Source organism: Crocodylus porosus, unplaced genomic scaffold, assembly GCF_001723895.1.
Source record: "Crocodylus porosus isolate Cpor-Errol unplaced genomic scaffold, CroPor_comp1, whole genome shotgun sequence".
In the NCBI taxonomy this organism is placed as follows: domain Eukaryota; kingdom Metazoa; phylum Chordata; order Crocodylia; family Crocodylidae; genus Crocodylus; species Crocodylus porosus.
The window spans coordinates 67516429-67538590 of record NW_017728949.1 but is presented as its reverse complement, the minus strand read 5'-3'; the positions used below and the strand labels follow the sequence as shown (position 1 = coordinate 67538590).

The window sequence follows — 22162 nt, the reverse complement described above, 5'->3', positions numbered from 1 at the left end:
CAGCTCATAAATGCTGAGATGGTGGTGCAGATGGGGGGGGGGGGGGGGGCGGGGAGAGGGTCCCCTACACGCTTGGTGGCGGACCCAGAAGTGCACCATAAGTACTTCTGGTTCACTTCCAGATCTGCCACGGAGCACGTGGGGGACTCCCCTCCTTCCCCGCCCCGGCTCGGTGACTGTATCCTCCTGGGTCTCAGGGGGGCACCTGGGGTCCTCCCATGGCTGATCACTGAGCTGGGGGGGCATGGATGGGGAAGAACTACCGCGTGTCCATGCGATGCTCCATCTACCCCCCCATCTCAGCATTCATGAGCCACACCTGGTACCTTGAGGTACATAGAAAAAACATATAAAGCTGCGTCTATGGCTGAATTGCTGATTCTCTGAATCAGATTCAAGCTTCAGATTCAGCCAAATTGAATCAAGACAGTGATCCAAATCAGTTAATTGAATACTGCCTGCTTCACACACCCCTACTAGAAAACTTTTTTCAAAATTTCTAGTCTAAATCTGTTAATAACCCATTTATATCCTTTTGATTTTATGCCAATAATACAAGCTTTTTTGAGCTTGAAGGTCACTTCATCAGATGCTGTGAAAGGATGTGCAGAAAGCTGAGTATAAGAAGGAGAAAAATAAGAATACAAAACACAAGGTGGAGGGGGGGGAGGGAGTGGGGCAGGGGGAGAAGGGGGACAGTACTGGGAGAGATGAGCTAACAATCATTAAACTCATAGAGAAAAAGGAGATACCAAAGCTAATGGAAGTAATGAGATAAGAATCCATGGTCCCTGTTTAAACCACACTTAACACAATCCAGTTTATGGATGATTTCTTGTTTTGCAGTTTCTCGTTCAAATCTGTTTTTAAAAGTTGCTGTCTAAGAACAGCCACACTCAGGTCATAGATTCATAGATGCGAGGGTTGGAAGGGACCTCAACAGAACATCGAGTTTGACCCTCTGCCTAGGCAGGAAAGAGTGCTGGGGTAAGATGACCCCAGGCAGATGCCCGTCCAGCCTTCTCTTAAAGACCCTCAAGGCAGGGGAGAGCACCTCCTCCCTTGGAAGCCCATTCCAAATTCTGGCCACCCTTACCGTGAAGAAGTTTTTCCTGATATATACCTAAATCTGCTCTCTGTCAGTTTTTGAGCATTGCTGTCTGTTAGCCCAAGAGGCGCCCTGGTGAACAGAGTGTCTCTGATCCCTTGCTGGCTCCCCATAATGAATGTGTAGGCAGCCACAAGATCCCCCCTCAGCCTTTTCTTGCGGAAGCTGAGGGGTCCAGGTCCCTCAGTCTCTCCTCATAGGGCTTGTCCTGTAAGCCCTTAACCATATGAGTGGCCCTTCTCTAGATCCTCTCGAGTCTATCAACATCCTTCTTGAAGTACGGCACCCAAAACTGGACTCGGTACTCTAACTGTGGTCTGACCAGTGCCACATAGAGGGGAAGTAGCACCTCCTTGGATCTATTTGTCATGCATCTACTGATGCATGATAAAGTGCAGTTAGCTTTGCTGATGATTTCGTCACACTAACGACTCATGTTCATCTTGGAGTCTACTTGGAGGTCAGCAATGGAGAGTCCAGGAACGGTTGTGGATGTTTCCTTACGAGAAAGCACAAAGAAGGATGGCTACTCTGAAAAGAGCAGAAACGAGAGCTGATATCTCACCAGTGGATTGAAGGCAAACCAGAATGGTCCATGCTTTGAAAGATTTTGGTGCTTGGAGTAGATGAATGGGAACCATTTGAGAGATACAGAGAGAATAGTGTGATAAAAAGGAGGAGCTGGAAAAACAGTCCTTGCAGCAGTGTTTTGAATGAATATAGGTGTACCCAGCTTGTATTTGTCGAGGCAAGGGAGCAGGGTATAGCACTAGCTAAGATGAAGAATTGTGAGGGCCTGGCAAAAGTTTTAGCTGTATGAGTATGACTGATCAAGTTTTATAGGTGATGTACTGAAAGAGTCAATAAGATTTAGATCCAGCCTGGATGTGAAGGTCTGGAGAGTGGCCTGAGTGCAATATAGCACTCAAATTAAAGGCCTGGGTAGCAGGAAAATTGTTGGTGAAATTCATGGTAAGCGAGGAAGGGGAGAGTTTTCTGTTTCTTCACCAGCCTTAAATGTCTGGCAAACATCACCAAACTGGGCCTCAAATAGTTTACCCAGAGTTCCTCTGTGGCTTTCTCAGCCTGTTGCATATGATTAGTGTGGCCCTGGCCATCATGAGGTGGAGCCCTGCATCTTATTTGCATATAAATTTTGGAGGTTCCTAGGACTCAGGCTAATTAACACATGGATCGTCTGTGGGGGGCTATCTGGAGTACACGTGTGTACTGAGCAGTGCTGAGCTGTGGAGTGCCCATGGCTTGAAATGCTGTTGACTCTTCTGGGCCCAACTCAATGAAATATATGGTAAATCATGTGCCTTTTGGCCTTGGACTAATATCATGAACAATTGAGCTCTACTCAGTTGAAATTTGGAATTATTTAAAAACGAAAGAAAGTTTGTACTTTTTATAAGTAGGTACAAAAGCGCTGCTTAAAAGTGTGTTTATGGAGTACTTGTGTTAAAATCTGCAGTAGTTTTAAAAAAAAAAGGTAAGTTGCATCAATTTTGGATGAACTAAGTCTATGGGTACTATACGTAACTTGCAACAGCTATGTTTATTTTAGCTGTAGTGATTTCCAATTTGCTGCTGCTTTCCTGTGCTCAGGGAGACGGGATCTGATGATCAGATGGGGGGAAGAGGCTGCAGGGAGGGGGTAGAAGTTGTGGGAGGAGGCTGAGAGCAAGGGACTACTTGACCCCCCAGATTTATTGTTCCTGCTGTAGCAATGGAAGAGAACAAATTCAAGGCAAAATTCCAATAGATTCTATACCTGGAAAATTATTTTAAAAATTATATATTTTCCATATATAGAATTTAATTATTGGGGAGGTCTTATATTCGAGTAAATATGGTATTATAATTTAGGTCTTCAGTCTGGTTAATATGAGGAAGGTTACTGTTCAATGTGTGACTGTCACAGGAAGTTTTACTGTTGATGAGTGACAGGATAAAATGTCATATTACCATACAGGGAAATAACAAAAGACATATGGACAAAACACCAGATATGTTCTCTTTGGTTTGTATACTCCTCAAGGTGGGGAAAAACACTTACTTTACCCAGTTTTAGAAAATACATTCCAATTTTTAATTTAAATCTGTCTTAAAGTTTTAAAACCAGAATACATAGAACTGAGAAAGTTATATATTGAAAGGATTAGTTTCCCCAGCTCATGCAAACACTCACTATAGTTCCACAGAAGTCAACCCCTAAATCTACCCAGCAACTAAAAATTATGGAATACATCAACAGACTTAAAAATCGTTATTTTCCTTTTAGAGGAAAATTACCAAGCAAAATACAGAAAGAAAACAGTGGGGGGGTTGTAAGGTAGATTTTCATTTTTTAATAAGTAAATGTTTTCACTCGATCTGAGCCTTCAAGAGGCCGAGTATTACATGCAACCAGCAAATGAATACACTGTCAACAGGCTTTTTGTGGGATAAGGGTGACATCTTGTGGTTATTGTGGACAAAATGTCAGAGGTTTATTCCCTTTTCCGTAATGTCCCAACACTTATTAGTGAACTTCTGTGAAGCATTAATCTAATGCTGACTATATATTGTTTTTCATCAGCAATCATTGTTTTTTTCTACATTTTGACACAAAATATAGACCCTTCATGGACAGTGCACCATCCAGGCAGACACTTAAATAGGATGTTCCATGGACCCTGGACTTCAGAAAACCAGACTTTAACTCACTCAGGGATCTGATGCGCAGGATCCCTTGGGAGGCCAGTCTGAGGGGGAAAGGAGTCCAGGAGACCTGGTTGTACTTTAAAGAAACCTTATTGAGGGTGCAGAAACAAGCCTTGCTGATTGATGCGCAGGAAGACTAGCAAGTGTGGCAGAAGACCAGCGTGGCTTAGCAAGGAACTCTTCAGTGAGTGAACATGCAAAAAGGAGACTTACAAGAAGTGGAAACTTGGACAAACAATTAGGGAGGAGTACGAGAGTATTGCTCAGGCTTGCAGGGATGAAATCAGGAAGACTAAAGCATAACTGGAGTTGCAGCTAGCAAGGGGCACGAAGGGTTTCTACAAGTATGTCAGCAACAAGAAAATGATCAGGGAAAGTGTGGGTTCCTTACTAGTTGTTGGAGGCACTCAAATGACAGATGGTGTGGAAAAGGCTGAAGTACTCAATGCCTTTTTTTACCTCAGTCTTCACAAACAAGGTTAGCTCCCAGACTACTCCACCTGGCAACACAGTCTGGGGAGGAGGTGAGCAGCAGACAGTAGTGAAATAACAGGTTAGGGACTATTTTGACAAGCTGGAGATGTACAAGTCCATGGCGCTGGATATGAAGCATCAGAAGGTGCTAAGGGAGTAGGCCGATGTGATTGCAGAACTGTCGGCTATTATCTTTGGAAACTCATGGTAATCAGGAGAGGTCCTGGACAGTTGGAAAAGGGCAAATATAGTGCCCATCTTTAAAAAAAGGGAAGATGGAGGATCTGGGAAACTACATGGGAAAGTCATGGAACAGGTCTTCAAGGAATCCATTTCTAAGGACTCGGAGAAGGTGATTGGAACAGTCAGCATGGCTTTACCCAGGGCAAGTTATGCCTGACCATCCTGATTGCCTTCTGTGATGAGATGACTGGCGTTGTGGATGGGGGAGAGCAGTGGGTATGATATACCTTGAGTTTAGCAAGGCTTTTGATACAGACTTCCATCCACAACATTCTTGCAAGCAGGCTAAGAAAGTACAGATTGGATGAATGGACTGTAAGGTGTATAGAAAACTGGCTGGGTTATTGCGCTCAAAGGGTAGTAACCAATGGATTGAAGTGTAATTAGCAGCTGGTGTCAAGTGGCATGCTGCGGGGGTTGGTCTTGGGGCCAGTTTTGTTCAATATCGTCATCAACATCCTGGAAGATAGCATGGAGTGCACCTTCAGCAAGTTTGCAAATGACACAAAGCTGGAGGGGGTAAAAGATACACTGGAGGGTAGGACTCAGATTCAGAGAGACCTAGACAAATTGGAGGACTGGACCAAAAGAAATCTCATGAGGTTCAATAAGGACAAGTGCCAAGTCCTGCACTTAGGACGGAACAATCCCGTATACCAGTACACACTGGGTATTGACTGGTTAAGCAGCAGTTCTGCTGCTGGAAAAGGACCTGGGGGTTACAGTGGACATTAAGCTTTTCCCTGATCTTTCTTCTGTTTCTAACATACTTGTAAAAACCTTTCACATCCTTTGTTAACTGCAACATCAGTTGCACCTTGAGCCAACCGTGAGCCCTTTTGAAGAAGGCTAATGACATACTGGACCACTTTAGTAGGAGTGTTGCAAGCAGATCGAGGGAAGTGATTGTTCACTTCTATTCAGCACTGATGAGGCCGCATCTGGAGTACTGTGTCCAGTTTTGGGCCCCCCTCTACAGAAAGGATATGGACAAATTGGAGAGGATCCACCAGAGGGCAATGAAAATGGTGAGGGGGCTGGGGGACATGACTTGTGAGGAGAGACTGAGGGAACTGGCTTTATTTGGTGTGGAGAAGAGAAGAGTGAGGAGGGATCTAGTGACAGTCTTCGACTACCTGAAGGATGATTCCAAAGAGGATGGAGCTGGACTCTTCTTCTGGTTCTCACCTCGTTGTCCACTTTTGATTTTCCTCTGCTAATGAGTATGACGAACACTGACTTGAAACTAGACTGAGAATTTTTGAAGATGGCTAAGATGCTTTTTGCTGGGATGGTGCTCTGACCATGTCAATAATCTTGCTCGAGACAGGAGACTTTGAGACCAGATTATAGTTAGAAAGGCATGATGAGCAATGTTGTATTTTGTTTCTGAGAACAAGCTTCATGTCAGAGCATTTCATAATATTTGCTAAAGTACTTCTCTGGGGGACATGTTATCTGTTTCTGTCAAGTGTGAGACAAGGTCATGAACAGCCTGTAGAGGCTATGTCCAGACTGTAGATGATAGAGAGGACTTCTCTGAATACATGCACCTAATAGTTGTTTCTCAAATGGTGGTAGGTTGTAAGCATTTTAATGACAGAATCAAATGATATTGATCAAGTACAGAATTTATCTGAAATAAATAGGATAAAGTTTAATCAAGCAAGTGCAAAGTAGTACACTTACGTAGGAGTAATCAAAAGTGCAAATACAAATCAGGGAATGACCAGCTAGAGAGCAATTTTTCAGAGAATAATCTGGAAGTTATGATGGATCCCAAACTGAACCAGGGTCCATAGTGTCAAATTCTGTGAAGAAAGACCCTCCTAGATGTAAGACATATGAAGTGATCTTTCTACTTTATTCAGTACTGGTAAGGCTTTAGCTAGAGTATTGTGTTCAGTCTTGGGCCCAACAAAAGAGAGCAATAAAAATAAATAGAAGTCTAGATATACGACACATGAGAACAAGATTGGAAGAACGGGGTTTGGTTTACAGAAGAGAAAACTAAGCGCCATTCTACACTTTGGGTGCCTATACACATGCATCGAGGCTGCTCCAATGCGCTGTAATTACAGCAATTAATTGAGTCATTACCACACTCCAGCAGTTTCCAGCATCTCACATATATTAGTGTCCCCATGCCGAAAAACGGTGGTGGGGGTGTTTTAATTAAAGCTTATTCAATGAATTTAGTTAAAGTGCCGCTGCCACCATTTTTCAGCACACGGACACATACATGTGATGCCCTGGGCACTTTAATTAGAGTGATTAAAGCCCCCCCCACCCCCAAAGCATTTGTCTAAACACCTTGTGATACCAACAGGTGCCAGGGGGAACAGGGCTGACCATGTGCTTTCACAGGCGTAACATCAGACGGTGCACTCGGGGCAGTCTTCTCTCACCCATCCCCTCGTCCTGGCTTCAGCACAAGGCCGTGTGCAGGAGTGTGGCCTGGCAATGTGTGTCAGAGTACAGGATTTCTGAGAATTGTAGCTCTAGAGGGGCAGGGCAGTTCATTGTTACTGGGGGGAAGAAGGGGATGTGGAACTTGCACCCCATTTTTTTTTTCTGCCAAAGCCCATGCTGAGAGGACAAAAAAGAAAATTATTTCAGTGGCAAAAAATGGCAGTCAGTTCCTTGTCCAAAGCAGCAAGGTCCTCTGCTGCCCTACAAAATTAGGAATTTCTGAATGCCTCGAACACCATTACCGACATTGCCTGCACCAGCAGCTTCCTGGAGCCCTCTATGCAGGCAGAGTGAGGGACGGCAGCCTCCTTCTGTTATTGCAATGGTATGGATGATCCAAAAACTTCAGCTACGGAAAAAGTTTTTGCAAAGAAGGAAGTTTTATAAACTGCAACCAGGGAGCCTTTCTAACTGTAGTGTTAGCTCAGCGTTGGAATAGATTACCTAGGAAGACTGGACTCTCTATGGCTGAATGTTTTTTTAAGAGCAGGTGAGGCTAGTCTTTCATATAAATTGGTTATATGTTCTTCATTTTTGGGACCAGGGGATGGATTAGATGTCCTCTTGAGGTGCTTCCCATCCTATTTTTGTGGTTCTGGGAGTATATAGTACCTCTTTTGACGGGATTTGGTCCAGTGTTGGAAGTAAGGGTGGAGTGCAAGTTTTCTCTAAGATGAAATTATATGTGGGCTTCTAAGGGGAGTGGAGCCCACACTTCCTGATGTGGCAGGACAAGTTTGTTTCTTGTTTTGGTTTATAATGATGAAAAGATGTTTCTCCAATAATTGTAGGAGCAAAGCAGTTGCACTAGTGAATTAGTGAGACACTCCCACAGCTGAAACAGAAATCCCAAGAAACAGTAGTGAGATACAACTGCACACTTCACGAGACAGCCATCACCCTTGGAAGAATCCACTTCAGTAAGATTTGTCCAAAGAGTCCTAAAACGTGTGCATTGCAGGAATCACCTACAACACGTCCACAAAAGAGCCGACGAAAACGAAACCAAGCAAACTGTACCCCGTGCAGAAGGAAGGGCAGGGTGGCATCTTAGAGACTAACTGCTTCCTAGAAACAAACTTTTGGGGGTTGCAGCCATCTTTGTCAGATGCTAGTAGGCTGTCACCCAGGAAAGCTTCTTGAATCAGTCTATAAAGTACCATGGTGCCCTGCCTTCTACCTGGCTTCAAACTAAAAGTTCGAACTACCTCTCTCTACTTTACAACATGGTATGAGTAAACAGGGGAGATGAGGGTGCTCTGAAATGGAGGATAAGTTATTAGGTTAATATGTGCTCAGATGATCCCAAGATCATGCCTCACACTAAGAAGGCAAAAGCTCTCACTGTCCCTATTGCCCCAAGATGGGGGAAAAATTACTGGTTTGACCTTGTGTGTAAAATTAGGACCTGCCCGCCATGTACCCGAAAGATTTCCAAGCACCAGCAGGACTTCCAGCACACCTCAGTGAAAGCTTCCACCTTAGCTGTGGCCAATATCTAATGTTTTAGAGAAAGCTAGAACAGCTGGAGAGGCATCTGGCTGGGGTCATCTGACCCCAGCACTCTTTCCTGCCTAGGCAGGGGGTTGGACTCGATGATCTGTTGAGGTCCCTTCGACCCTCGTGTCTATGAATCTATGAAAAGCTCCTGTTCCCTCCAGGAACTTGTAAGCATTCAGGAGAGGGAAATGTCTTTCTGACCCTTAATGGCACCCGATAGCTTGAAGCATAAGATAGCCAGACACCTCTACAAAGAGACAGGGGAGGTAAGGTGGAAGAGTGAGACATAGTAAATATTCTTTCTACTGTATTCAACACTGGAGATTGTAAATACTTGAATTCACATATCACGTGTACAGATTACTGATCCAGGAACATGCCTCCCATCAGCTTGTCACAATCCATCTTGGAGCAGTTTAGCTTTTTTACCCTTACAGCACGTTGGAAGAACATTCTCAAATCTTTCTGTTAATAGCTAGAAACCTTTTTAAAATGTCCAGTTTAAATCTGTTATTAAACTATTTTAATCCTTTTGAACGTGTACCAGTAACATTCTCTGCCTTTTAAACCAAGGGTGGGCAAAATGCAGGCCCACCAGGCCATTCTGTCTGGCCCACAGGGCCCCTAAAAATTTAGAAAATTAATATTTATCTGCCCCTGGCTGCTTGTCATGTGGCCCTCGATGGCTTGCCAAAACTCAGTAAGCGGCCCTCCGCCCAAAATAATTGCCCACCTCTGTTTTAAATGGTCCTTTTTCCCTTCCTAATATTTGTTCCAATAACATACTTATAAGAAGTAATATCTTCCCTTAGCCTGCATTTTGCTAAGCTAAACATTTAGGACAAGTTTGCTGAATCTCAGCCCATAAAATCTATTGGGTGGTTAAGGGAATGAAGAATGTGTCCAGTGTAAATTAATCTTTTCTTGAACATGGGTTACCAGATGTTTACAAAATACCGTATTTTTTCACATACAATACTCTCCCAAATAAAATACAAACCTTGCTTTTGAAAGGCAAAATGAAGAAAAAAAGATCTTTCCTTGTGAGCCTCTGTTGGGGAGGAAAGGACGTATCCACAGTCAGAAGCTAGGAAGTCCAGCATGCATCACTGGCAGCTTTACTTTTGCTTTTCCCATGCCAAGACTTAAGTGGCAAAAATTGCTGTTACTGTATTTCCTTGATTATAATGTGTACCCCAATTTCTAGCAGCTGAATTCTGAAAAAAGGTGCATGTTTTGTAAAAGGAAATATGGTATTTTACATGCTGTCTTAGCTGCCTTGTACAGCGTTATTATTGCTTCTGGTGCCTATCAAACATATCTGTCCTGATACACGTAGAATTGCTGCATACTTTTTCACAGCTCTAGCACAGTGGTGGTTCATGATCATCCTATAGTTAACCAGTATTCTCAGGTCCCTTTCTTCCTCTGTTGGCTTGATCTTCTGAACCCTTGTTTTATAACAATTCTGATTAAAGTGCACAACTAAACTTCATACCCCTTTTAATGCTTCACTTTAGAAGGAAATCTGATTTTTCCTGTATCCAGTCCCTACCATATTGACAGTACCTCCAAGCTTTGTGTCATTCACAGATTGCATAAGCACACATTTGGTTTCTGCATCAAGATATCTGATAAAAGTGTTGAACGGGATGGGTCCTGGGAAGACAGCTAGTCATGGCTCTCCAGGCTGATTACTTGCCAGACAAATACCATACCAAACCCCTTCTACAAATGTCCAGTCAAATTCCCCCATTTGTCACCTTACCTTGGTGAGTACATTTGTAAGGAGCCTGGAGAGAATTAATGCACAAGTGAAAGCTTTAATACAATCTCCATGATCCAGTTGGCCTGGAACTGATTAGTAGATGTTTCTAAAACTGGTGAAAACCTCAAAGAATCTCATCACTAAATACTAAATACATTTCACAGAGGTTCATGTGGTCTTCAGAATTAAGCTAGAGCAGCTGTGGAGTCAGCAGAAACATCAGTGCTCACACATTTTATCATCAGCCTCTTGAAAAGATTGTTTTTTTCTATTTTGTGGTTTCACTTCTTTTCAGGCTCCCTTGATTGTGGCCATGAATTGATCTTTCTCTCTTATCCTGAGAAATGACTTCTTTGTTCATACATTTCTGTTATCTGACAAAGCTTGAACCATGAAACATGACAATCGTAGACAGTAAGTTCATCTTTCCAAGATAAATTGCATGTCATACAGAATGACACTTGATTGGCTGAAATATGCACCGTCTTTCTTCGAAGGAGTGCAGCTCCCTTTGACATAGGAAGTTGCTGTACACTGAGAACGAAAGCTGGTCAGAAATCTTTGTATTGAAATGGTTTTTACAGTGACTGATACTATTTTCATCAAAATAAAACCATTTACAAACAAGTCCGTTCCAACAAAAAATCATTTAAATAGAAATAAAAAGTGGTTTGCTAATATTGAAATTTTCTGTTTCAGCATCTTGTCAGAGGATTTTGATTTCACACTTCTATATGATTTTTCAGAATGAAATTAATTGTTTTTATGCATTTTAAAAAAGGTCAAATTGGAACAAAAGTGTTTCACTTTATTGATCGATTTTATTTCAATAGCCCCCAAATAACCCTGTCAGAGTTTTTTTTCCTAGGATTTTAAATTTTGCAATAGAAAAAGATTGAAATCACAAACTTTTTATGAAATGGAAATTAGATTCCTGTCTAACTCTGTTTATCATTTTGGAGCAAGAAAATTTTTCAGCAGAAGTTTATCAGGAATGAATGTGAGGAGAGGGGGATTTACTCTACCTTTGTTGGTTTGGTTGAGGAAGGAAATGCAGTGGACATGACAGACTTCAGTCGAGCCTTTGATAAAGCTCCATGTGACATTTTCATAAGTAAATGGGAGAAATTCCAGAGGGGTTTGTTCTGGCTTTCATACTATTTCACATTTTCATCGATCATTTGGATGCAAGAATTCAGAGCTTACTGATCAAGTTTGCCAACGACAGAAAACCCTGAGGGTTGTAATACGTTGCGGGCAGGGATTAGACTTTAAAAAAAGGAACTTAATAAATTACAGAAGTGGGCTATAGATGACAAAATGAAATCCAACAGAGACAAAAACATAAGAAATAAAAGCCAAATGCTTAAACACAGAATTGGAACTAACTGACTAGACAGTAACTCTGCTGAGAAGGATTTTGTGGGGTCACGGTGTATCACAAACTCAGTGTGAGTTGGCAATATGCTGCTGCTTCTGGAAAAAAATGAAGCAAATGTAATGTGCTGCACCAACAGAAGAACCGTATGCAAAACATAGGAGGTGATAGTGTCATTATGCTCAGTGCTGGTTAGACCTCAGCAGCAGTATTGTGCCAAGTTCTGGGCACCACATCTTAAGGAGGATGTAGAGAAGAAGCTGGAGAAGATACTAAGTCAAATGTCAAAGATGATAAAAGTGTTGGATAGAAGTCAAATGAAGGCATTTGAAAGAACTAGGTATGTTTAGCCTGGAGGAGAGGGATGTAAGGGGAGACGGGACAGCAGGCTGCTGTAAAGAGTGGGTTAAATAATTGTTTGCCCTTGCCACAGAAGGTTGGACATGAAGGAATGGCTGTAAACTGCAGCAAAACAAATTTAGATTTAATCTCAGGAAAGATGCCCTAACTGGACAATGAAAAAAATTACCTAGGTGAAAGATTTTCAAGAGGAGGCAGATGGTGTCTCTGTCAGGTGGCTTAAGGACGATGAGTCCTGTATCTGTACAGGGCATTAGGCTAGATCAGGTGGGGGGCAGGGGAGGGGGCACAGACCCCAGCATTCCCCGTACTGTGCGGGCAGTGTCATAGTCATAGTTTCATAGTAGCTAGGGCCAGGAGGGACCTGAACAGATCATCTAGCCTGACCCCCTGCCACAGGCAGGAATGAATGCTGGGTTCACCTGTCTATGATTATCCAACCTCCTCTTGAATTTGCCCAAGGTAGGGTCGAGGACCATTTCCCTGGGAAGCTGGTTCCAGATTCTGGCCACCCTAACTGTAAAATGTTCCTCCAGATCTCTAACCTAAACCTGTTCTCCATCAGCTTATTACTATTGTTCCTCGTCACCCCAGGTGGTGGTGGGGAGAAAAGGGCTCTACCTATTTGCTGATGATCTCCCCTGATGAGTTTGTAGGCTACCACCAGGTCCCCCCTCAGCCTCCTCTTGCTGAGGCTGAACAGATTCAGGTCCCTCAGTCTCCCCTCATAGGGCCTGTCCTGCTGCCCTCTCACCAAGCAGGTGGCCCTCCTCTGAACTATCTCCAGGCTGGCCACATCCCTCTTGAAGTACGGTGCTCAGTACTGGATGCAGCACTTCAACTGCGGCCTGACCAAAGTCTCATAGAGGGGAAGCATCACCTCTCTGGACCGGCTTGAGATGCATCTTTGGATGCATGGCAAGATATGGCTGGCCTTGCTGGCTGCGATCTGGCATTAGTGGCTCACGTTCATCTTGGAGTCAATAATGACTCCTGGATCCTGTTCTGCCCCTGTGCTTTCAAGAGGGGAGCTCCCCAGGCGGTGTGTATGCTATGGATTCCTTCTCCCAAGGTGCAGTGCCCTGCATTTGTCTATATTGAACACCAGTTCATCTCCCTCCTACCATGTGGGCGGCGTGGCTCCCCTCCACCCCCCAACCATGTGTATCGCTCATCTCTCCTCTGCCATGTGCACAGCCTGGAAAGCTTGACCTTTTACTGCTATGCATGCACAGTGTGTACAGTGCATACAGTACCGTACAGACTCATGCGCATGTGTGCATGGCTTTCCTCTTGCAGCATGGGCAGCCTGGATTTCCTCCACTGCATGTGCAACACTCTTCTACCACCTAGCTCCATCTCACTCCACCCAGGAGTAGATGCAGGAAGCAGAAGCCAGAGGAGGGAGGGAGAGCCTTATCATGCCAGGTACCAAAGCTTGTATTCACCAAGGACAAGTCATGCCTGGCCAACCTGATTGCTTTCTGTGTTAAGATACCTGGCTCTGTGGATGCAGGGAAAGCAGTGGACATGATATATCTTGACTTTAACAAGGCTTTTGATACCGTCTTCCATGGTATCAAGCTGAGGAAATATGGGTTGGATGAATGGACTGTAAGATGGATAGAAAGCTGGCTAGATTGTTGGGCTTAATGGGTAGTGATCAATGGCTCGCTGTCTAGCTGGCAGCCAGTATCAAGTGGTCAGTCCAATTAAACCAGTTTTGTTTAATATCTTCATTAGTGGTCTGTAAGATGAGATGGAGTGCAGCCTCAGCAAGTTTGCGGATGACACCACGCTGGGGGGAGTAGTAGATACGTTGGAGGGTACAGCTGGGATTCAGAGCTACTTCTCACGTGTTTCTGGGAGAGAATATTTCCTGTCCTGGCGACAACAATACTTCAGCCCTACTAAATATATTTGCATATTTCAGAATATTATCTAGTATAGACCATTATTTTAATTTTAGTTTGAATCTAATGGCCCAATTCTCCCATCATATTTGCACAGTTTCCACTAGACATCTTACAGGTAATCAAGGGCAGGTTGACCTTAAAAGTTCTTGGCGCATAATTTAAGTCATATTAAGCTCACAGAGTGCAACAGTTTGAGAAAACACTCAATAATGGCTCAGTCATTCCCAGATTGTTGCTGCTTGTTCCACTTACGAGCATTTGTAACCTAGATACCATTTTTAAGCATATCCTCAAAAGCATGGGGAGTGGGATTTTAGAAAATGTCTAAGTCTTAGGAGCATGAGTAATTGGAGGGAGAAGGTCAATGCAAATGTATTCCTATAGTATTTAAATGCTCAAATATTTAGAACCAGGAAATGAATGAAGTCTGTTCCTGCCTCGGAAGCAGCCTTGCAGAAATCAGTGTAAATGTAAACAAGCAACAGTTAGCCCAAAGGCCATGATATTCACAACTCAAATGTCAGGAACACAAGAGTTCAGCAACTATTCTGTTTCTCTTTCTTCTCTGCATGTTACCAGAAGGATACTGATAAATACAAGAGAGCTCAGAGAACAACAACACAAAGTATGTAGGAGAAGGGACTGAGATAAAAGAGTTTAAAAGCTTAAAAGAGTGAAGTGCATGCAATCAAACTAATAGGACATTAAAAACGATAAAACCAGTAGGGCATTTTTCAACAGAATGACGGTTTGAGATAGAAAATGCTATTTGTTGACACCAAAACAGTTAATGGAAACATTAGATTTGACAGAAAATTTCTGTGGTCAAAGACAGAATTTCTGATCCAGAGAGGAAAGAAAAACCCACCCCAAAATAACCAGTAGCTCATCGATTAAGGCAGTCACCTGAGATGAACCTCCGATACTTGCTATAGCTACTAAGATGCTTGTCCCTGCCTTTTCCCATTGCAAAAAACTTCAAACTTTTTCACAAGAAGGAATTTTGTCTTCCAGCCAGACCCAAAGAGAACATAACAGCATGTCCTACTTGATGGGCAAAATGAAACATCAGCTGGAAGAATGAGAGAGTAAAATTTAAAAGTATGTGATGAAAATGTCAGAACAACTTCCAGACTCTGAGATGTGTTAGCCTGTAGAATAATCTCCCACATGGAAAAGGTGAAAGCCCCTTTTTTGGGGCATTTAAAGCTAGATTGGACGAACCACCAAAAAATGGCTGTTAGGGAACAAGTACATTTGGTGGGAGAGGGACAGGATAATCATTTCAAAAGGACAGCTAGATCCAGTCTGGAAAAGGCCATAGCTTGCAGTTCTTCACTGTGAGAATGCAAAATTCCTCCCTGCAAAGCCCGTAATAAAGCAGATGAGCTAGTTTAGGGCTTGGAGCAGGAGGCAGCTACTCTTGTGTTCTGTCCTAAACTTCTGTGTAACTTGGGGCAAATTATACCTCTGACTTGATCTATTCATGCAAACCAGGTAATACGTCTGCCTGTAATAACAGGGGACTTAGTGATCCAGGAGGTTCCATCCATGCTTAGATTTTTGTGCTTCAGTTTATCCATGTATGAAACGGGTGTTTTAACTCCACTTACCTGTCACAGGAGCAGTCAATCAATGATTGTCACAGGAGCAGGGGGAGACTTCAGTCAATCAATGATTGTGAAGTTCTTTGAGTATCTCTAAGTGCTGAGCTATGTGAAGGTTTCTTGTTGAGAACAATAGAGTATACAAGATGGCACCACTGGCAGTCTCCGTGATCATGGCTGATGGACCAGTAGATTTAGTTACTAGGACTTGCACTATGCAAGCAGCATTGAACATCCTGACCTGCAGCCTGGACTCTTCTCCTGAGTGTAGGCTCTTTTTTCAAAGAACTGAGCAGAGCTGATTGATTTAAAACACAGCTGGGGGTGTTCTGACCATGTCCCTTATTGGCTCTAGCCCTTAGAAGCTCAGTTCTGCATCTATACAATGTTATCTGTGCCTGGCAGCAGTTGTGAGAATAGATGCCGTGCACATAAAGGCTCCAGGAAACAAAAGACACTCAAAAAGGGCAATCTTACAGGTTAAAAGAGGACATAAAAGTTTAATTTAATTTAAAAGAATTTTATTAAGCCTGCGAGTGACAGCCATGAAGACCTTATGATATATTTGGGGACCAAATGGGAAGCAGTTTAAGCAGTCTTGTTATTAAGGTTAGAGACAGACATTCAAAAAGCCTGAGCTTGAATTGATTCAATCTTTGCAGGTTAGTCTAACCTGGCTAGGCATCACTTTGTAACTGCAAAGACATCCCAGAAATGCCAGCACATGCCCGAAGTGGCTCAGGCTAGAAGCTGGAGGGTGCTAGAGCAGCCCTCCCTTCCCTTGCATAGGGCTGAGCTGAGGGTGGGGTGTGGCCAGGCCCCAGCATGACACTGATTAGCCCAGGGGGGAATTGATAACAGTGTTTATCACCCCATTAAGAAAACAACAGAGGGACATTACCAGCTACCTGTTGATTCAGCAGGGACTGTAGCCACCATGTGGTCTGTTAGCTAATACATAGACACCTCTCCGCAAGGGAGAGGGGAATTCCTGCTTAGCAGGGAGTAGTATGTGTGTGTGTGGGGGGGGTGAGCTGCCTGCAGTCCATGAGGGGCAGCCCTGCTGTGGAGCAGCACCCCACTGAACCCAGAGAGCATGCCAGGATGCTAGGGGAGTCTGGTTTACCTTAAACCAGGAAGGGGGCTGGGCAGCCTTTGCATAACCAGTTTGACACAAAACAGTTAAGTCTGATACTCCATTCAACCAGGTAGGAATGAAGCAAGGACACCAATGATATGGATCACCTTTGGTTTCATTTTGTGGATGTGCAACATTGTGAACATAGAATGACACTGACCACTGAACTTGAGGAAAGACTCACTGACCAGAAGACTGAAAAGGAGAAAAAATGCTGACCCCTAGTATATTGGGGTGGGGGTGGGAGGAAGCGAGTTATTCACTCTGGATATGAAAAACAATGATGGCCACTGGGAAATATGGGGGAGATAGTGAACATTCGTAATTTGCTTTTTCCAAATGAAGCCTCTTAGTAACCTGTAACTTTGGCAATGACAAACTGCCTCAGTGTGGCACAACTTTCACCGGGCTCTACTGTCTGGTACCTTACCGTGTCTTCGCCCTCTAGCCGCACCTGCGCCGGCCTAGCTCTTCTCAGGCAGTCTCCTCTTAGCTGCCGTGGTGAAAGCTGATGCCAAGAAGGTCGGTTCCTTTATTGATTTGTTTTATTTCCTCTCTTGTAGGTTTCAACTCTCTTGTAGGTGGAGTAATGGGATTTTCTATCCTTCTCAGTGCAGAAGTTTTTAAACACAATGCTTCTGTTTGGTACCTGGATGGCAGTATAGGAGTCCTAATTGGACTTACAATACTCACCTATGGAATCAAGTGAGTTAAGCTTCTTATGTTTCCTTCTGCTCTGTCGGCAACCATCTTTATGCAATACATGATTGTACGTGTTAGCTGTTTTGCATGTTAATGAACACAAGCGTTCTTCATGTGGAGTGTGTGTGCCGATGCACGCTGTTGGTAGCTCACCAATTCCCTTGGACCTTGTTGCTTGGCAGCTCTCATCATATTATGACAGGTCTTGTAAAATTACCGGAGTCAATGATGCGTGAAAGAAGTTGTTAATTTTCTGGTAAGCAGCTCATGCACAAGTGGATGCGAGCTGGAGGGTGGCTAGCTTCAGGGACAAGAAGTGATGATATCTCTGTTAGGTTCGGTGGCAGGCGGAACAAAGGGCAAGATCTTATTTTACCTGTTAGGCACCCAAGTGGACTTGGACACCCACGGGATATCCTATTCCACTCTGCTGGAGTTCCTGAAAACTTGTTACTCATTTTCCTCTTTGCTGCTCTTTTTACGAGGCTAAGGATGACTGTGTGTTACAAAAGTAGATCAAGTAATGGATTTTAAAGGACTCGAGCAGGAGGAAATAGTGGCATTTACGTGTCCAATGGTAGAGCAGAATCTGATCCAAAGGCTCTAGCTACAAAAAAGACAACCAGGGGGTAAAGGAGAGTCTCTGTACCAGTGCCATGAACAGCTCGTCTCTCTGGAATATTTGTTCATTTATTCATCTACAAAATATTCCCAAATTTTTTTCTTTAATAGATGAATTGTTAGAATTTGAAGAACAAAACAATGTCAAACCTAATTTTGCAGTGGAAATAGAACAGAGAAATGGAATAGAGAGCTTTCCTGTAATTTAATTACATTTTGCTTTTAACATAGTCTGCTGGTAGGTATTTGCTGTACCCAACATACCAGCTTTGACAATGTTTTGTTCAAGAATAATAAGCCTTGTCAGAGGTTTATATAACTCCTCTGAAATAAATCTTTGAACTTCAGACAGTAGCTGTCAACACTAAGACAGAGTTGGGTGGGTGGGAGCTTAAAGAAGAGCTAGGCCATATTGTACGCATTAGAGGGAAGTCAAGAAAAAAAAAAAAAAGGAAAATATTTTAAGAGGTTTGTTTTAAATCTTATTTTAGGTAAAATCCCTTTTGTATGTGTGATCCTCTGGATCTGAGATACTTCAAACACTGCCACAGTTCCTGGGCAGAATTTCCTCCCAAATATTTTGATGACATTTCTCAGCCCATCTTGGTGTGAAATTATAGGAAGGTATCACTCATAGTTGTTCCGTAACTAAGACTAGAACTGTATTTAAATAACAAACTTAATATTGGCCTCCCTATTAACTCCCCAGAATATATCAGTGCGTATACCCAAAGATCAGAGCTGAATTTCTTTCCAACCCTGTTGAAATTAAATGAAAGCTTGACATCAATTTCATTGCCCAGCTGTAAAGAACTGCAAACCTCTTTACAAACTTATTTTAAAGTTTTTGAGTTTGGCTTTTCCCCATCGCTTACTTCCTAGGCAAAAAAGGAATGGAGGTGGAGACCTATGAGCCATTTGAATGGACTCCAGATTGCTGGGCAGTAGATCTTGGCAAAAAGGATCTTTGCTGAGACGTGGCCCACCAGCCACATTTTTTTAGTTCTGGTGACTAAACTGATTGTACTGAGAAGTGCTCCCCTTGCCATTTTCTCTCCTTTATGGTAAAGGGTTTTTTTCAAAGCAGTCTTGACAGGGAGCAGAGGGAAGTAAACACTGGATCCCCTCCCTGATCCTTATGCCTCTCCATAGCTTGGTATCGTCTCTAGGCGGGGGCCTTCAGATCAGCACTGAAAAGATGAGATCTGATGAAACCCCCTGTGCTCTCCCCCTGCGACTCTATTAAAGTTACTTGTGCTTTCCTTTGCAGGCTGCTTATTGATATGGTCCCTCGCGTAAGGCAAACACGCCACTACGAAATGTTTGAATGAAGATGAATCCCCTCTCCGCTGTAAAGACTGTAAACTGTAGTATCATATGTTTTGGCAAGTGGAGCCAGTGGTCTTTTACTGAATATGCAGTTTGTTTCCCGTTGTATATTTTCTTTTAATGTTTGTTTTAATGGGAAATCTCTCTGTATAACAGGCAAATGTGCACACTGCTTAGAACTCAACAAAACAGCAGCATTTTCCTTTCAAGTATGCTATTGAATCCTGTGACAGTACACAACGTACAGTTTGCAGTTCTAAACCAGCTGCCGTAGTCCGCGTTCCAGAGTGAAATTGTTCCTACCGATGTGTGTAAATAAGAGGTGCCAATTTTTTTTTTAAAAATGTTAGCCCAGACGTGTGCTGTAACTTTGAATTACAGCCATCGCTAACCTCTTCAGCTAACCACTAAAGGTTGCATTATGTAGATTACGGACACTAAAAAGTGTGTAGCTTAAAGCACTGAAGTAATAAGATTTTTTTTTTTCCTCAACCCCTCTTGCTTTAAGAGGACGGATTTCACTGGAAAGAAACAACACAAACCCTACACGTTTTTGTCATCAGAAAGTTTAATATAAAATCTTAACCTCATGCCTTTTCAAGGGCAAATTCTATTTTTAAGAAGTAACACACAGCATAATGCCTTGCATGGTCCAAACAAGCCTGTGGTATTACTGTACAAACAAAAGCCAAAAAGAAACCTAAAGAGGAAAACCTGTTTGAGAAATGTAGTCCTCAAGCTTTTACTGTATTATACACCGATGTACCAGTGTGTGTGACTATGTGATTGCTCTGTAGTCTGATGATGGTACAGCAGTGATGACTTCAAATTGGTGGTGAGATATATCTGTTAGATTTAGATTATTCTGTAAAACATTGTTCACCTTCCACCATACGTTCTTATGTATTTCTTAGTATCCTGCTATAATACACAAGAATCATGATGTATAATCAATAAAATCATTATCTATTTTATACAGTACCTGTAATTAAAACTAGAACCAAAACTAAAACAAAGTCTTCCTGTATAACAGCCCATTAAACTTGATTCTCTGGCTACTGCCACTTACTTTATACTTCGTACATTTCAAGGTGCATGGAAAAGCGAGTCAAAATTGTGACCTCCTATTGGTTTCCAAGTGGATTAAAAAAAGCAGCTGTCTTGTTCTGACCTGTATAAGCGATCGTACCACATCAAGCGCAGGGAACGTGCGTGGGTTCTGGAACCGCATGCATGAGAGCTGATGTACCGTCAGGAAAGACAGCGATAAAGAGAAAGCTGTTTAATTCTGGCTGAAGTGTTATCTTCTATGTCATATGCGCATGGCAAGGTGTGATTTTGGGACTGGGGATCAGATCTCAATTCTGCCCTTTCTACTTTTCATGATCCCAGGCAACCCTTGCACTAGCAAGTTGAAAGCTGGTTGCCCACAGGTCCGGGGCAGCTGATTGTCTGCGCTGGCTTGGATTGCACCCAGGGCTAGTTCCAGGCTGGTCAGAGCCAAAAAAAAAAAAATCAACTAATTGTTGGCCCCTGCCATATGTTCAATTTAAGGTACCATACAAGGCTACCATAAAAATGTTTTTACATTATATGTACATTCTTTATAGCCATAAAAATGTTCTGGTTTGCCATTTTATGGCATATTAATTGCAGCATAAATGTAATGTGTAGAAGGGGCTTCCATTTCTTCCAGGGAAAAAAGTGGGAGGGCTTGCCCACCAGTGGGAGATCCTGGAAAAAGGGCACAGGGAATACGCTATGGGACTTCTTAGCTTTTCCACTCTCTGGTTTTATCCAACTTGGAGCAGTCTTCATCTAGTGGCTCTTCCCTGTGCAAAACGGGTGGCTCAGTGATGGATATATAAAGGAATGTAATAGGGGACAGATATATGAAAGTGCTGATAGCCCCTGGCCCTGTTTCTGTAGGTCCTAGAGTATAGAAAATTTGGAAGGGATCAGTGGAAGAAGCAAGTGAACTTCAGCCATTTCTGCCTCTTTCCTCGTTTTGACATTTGATTTGGATGCATCTGTAACGGTTCATTCATCTCCTGTGGTTTGGCATGTATGCTTACACCCATGCAGTTTAGGACTAGAAAGTGAAAAATTGTGAAAAAAGTGAAATTCCCCCAAAAGAGCAGTGTAATGGAATGCATTGTGCATTTGGCAGAAGTTGGATTTTTTGTTAAAAACAGCAAATACATATTGTGAACTGCAGTCCTCCAGAAAGTTCTCCAAAGCATGAAGTAAATCAGCGTTTACCAAGCTCTTGTTTAGAGTTAAGAATTTTCCAATCATCGTCTGTCTTCAGTAACTTGTGGTTCCTGGTGGAGATTGATAGAACAGAGGTTAAGGCTGGTGATTTAAATGTCTTAAGCACAAATATTCTTCAGTCCATGGAATCACTGAGCTAGCGGCACTGGAGAACTATTCATTTCTAGCAGATCGCTGCTGACACCCAAGTGGCTTAATACTCCAGCCCTCATCAGTCTCATGTCTTGGTTGAAGGAGAATGGGAATGGCATTGAGTTAGATAGGATACTGAACCAGACAGACTCAACAGGGGGCCAGCACCAGATATTTTGGGTCAGGAGTAAGAGGAAAATCAAAATATTTCCCAACTTCTGATGTGATTAGTGCAATATAGAAACCACTGAGCTTTGGCTTTTCACAGAAAAATCAGTCTGTGCCTACCTTGAAAATTGTTTTAGGTTATTCTGCCTGTCAGCTATGATTAGTGTTTGATTTAAACAGCAGCCAAGGACTACAGGTAGGTTGTGTGCATGTGAAGTTAAAGGGTGAATAACAGAGGTTTGCATAAGTCCCTGCACAGAACT

At 42.8% G+C, this 22162-nt stretch overlaps 1 protein-coding gene across 1 annotated transcript in view; it reads left to right on the top strand.

Annotated features, from left to right (window-relative positions):
• TMEM163 (transmembrane protein 163) overlaps positions 1-20485 on the top strand; it is a gene marked incomplete at its 5' end in the record, with an annotated part of 208546 nt that extends 188061 nt beyond the window's left edge. Inside the window, 2 exons of the mRNA XM_019553605.1 lie at positions 17237-17378; positions 19267-20485. Of these exons, the coding sequence (XP_019409150.1) occupies positions 17237-17378; positions 19267-19327 (203 nt within the window). The remainder of the gene's footprint in view (positions 1-17236; positions 17379-19266) is intronic.
• Between the last annotated feature and the right edge of the window lie 1677 nt (positions 20486-22162).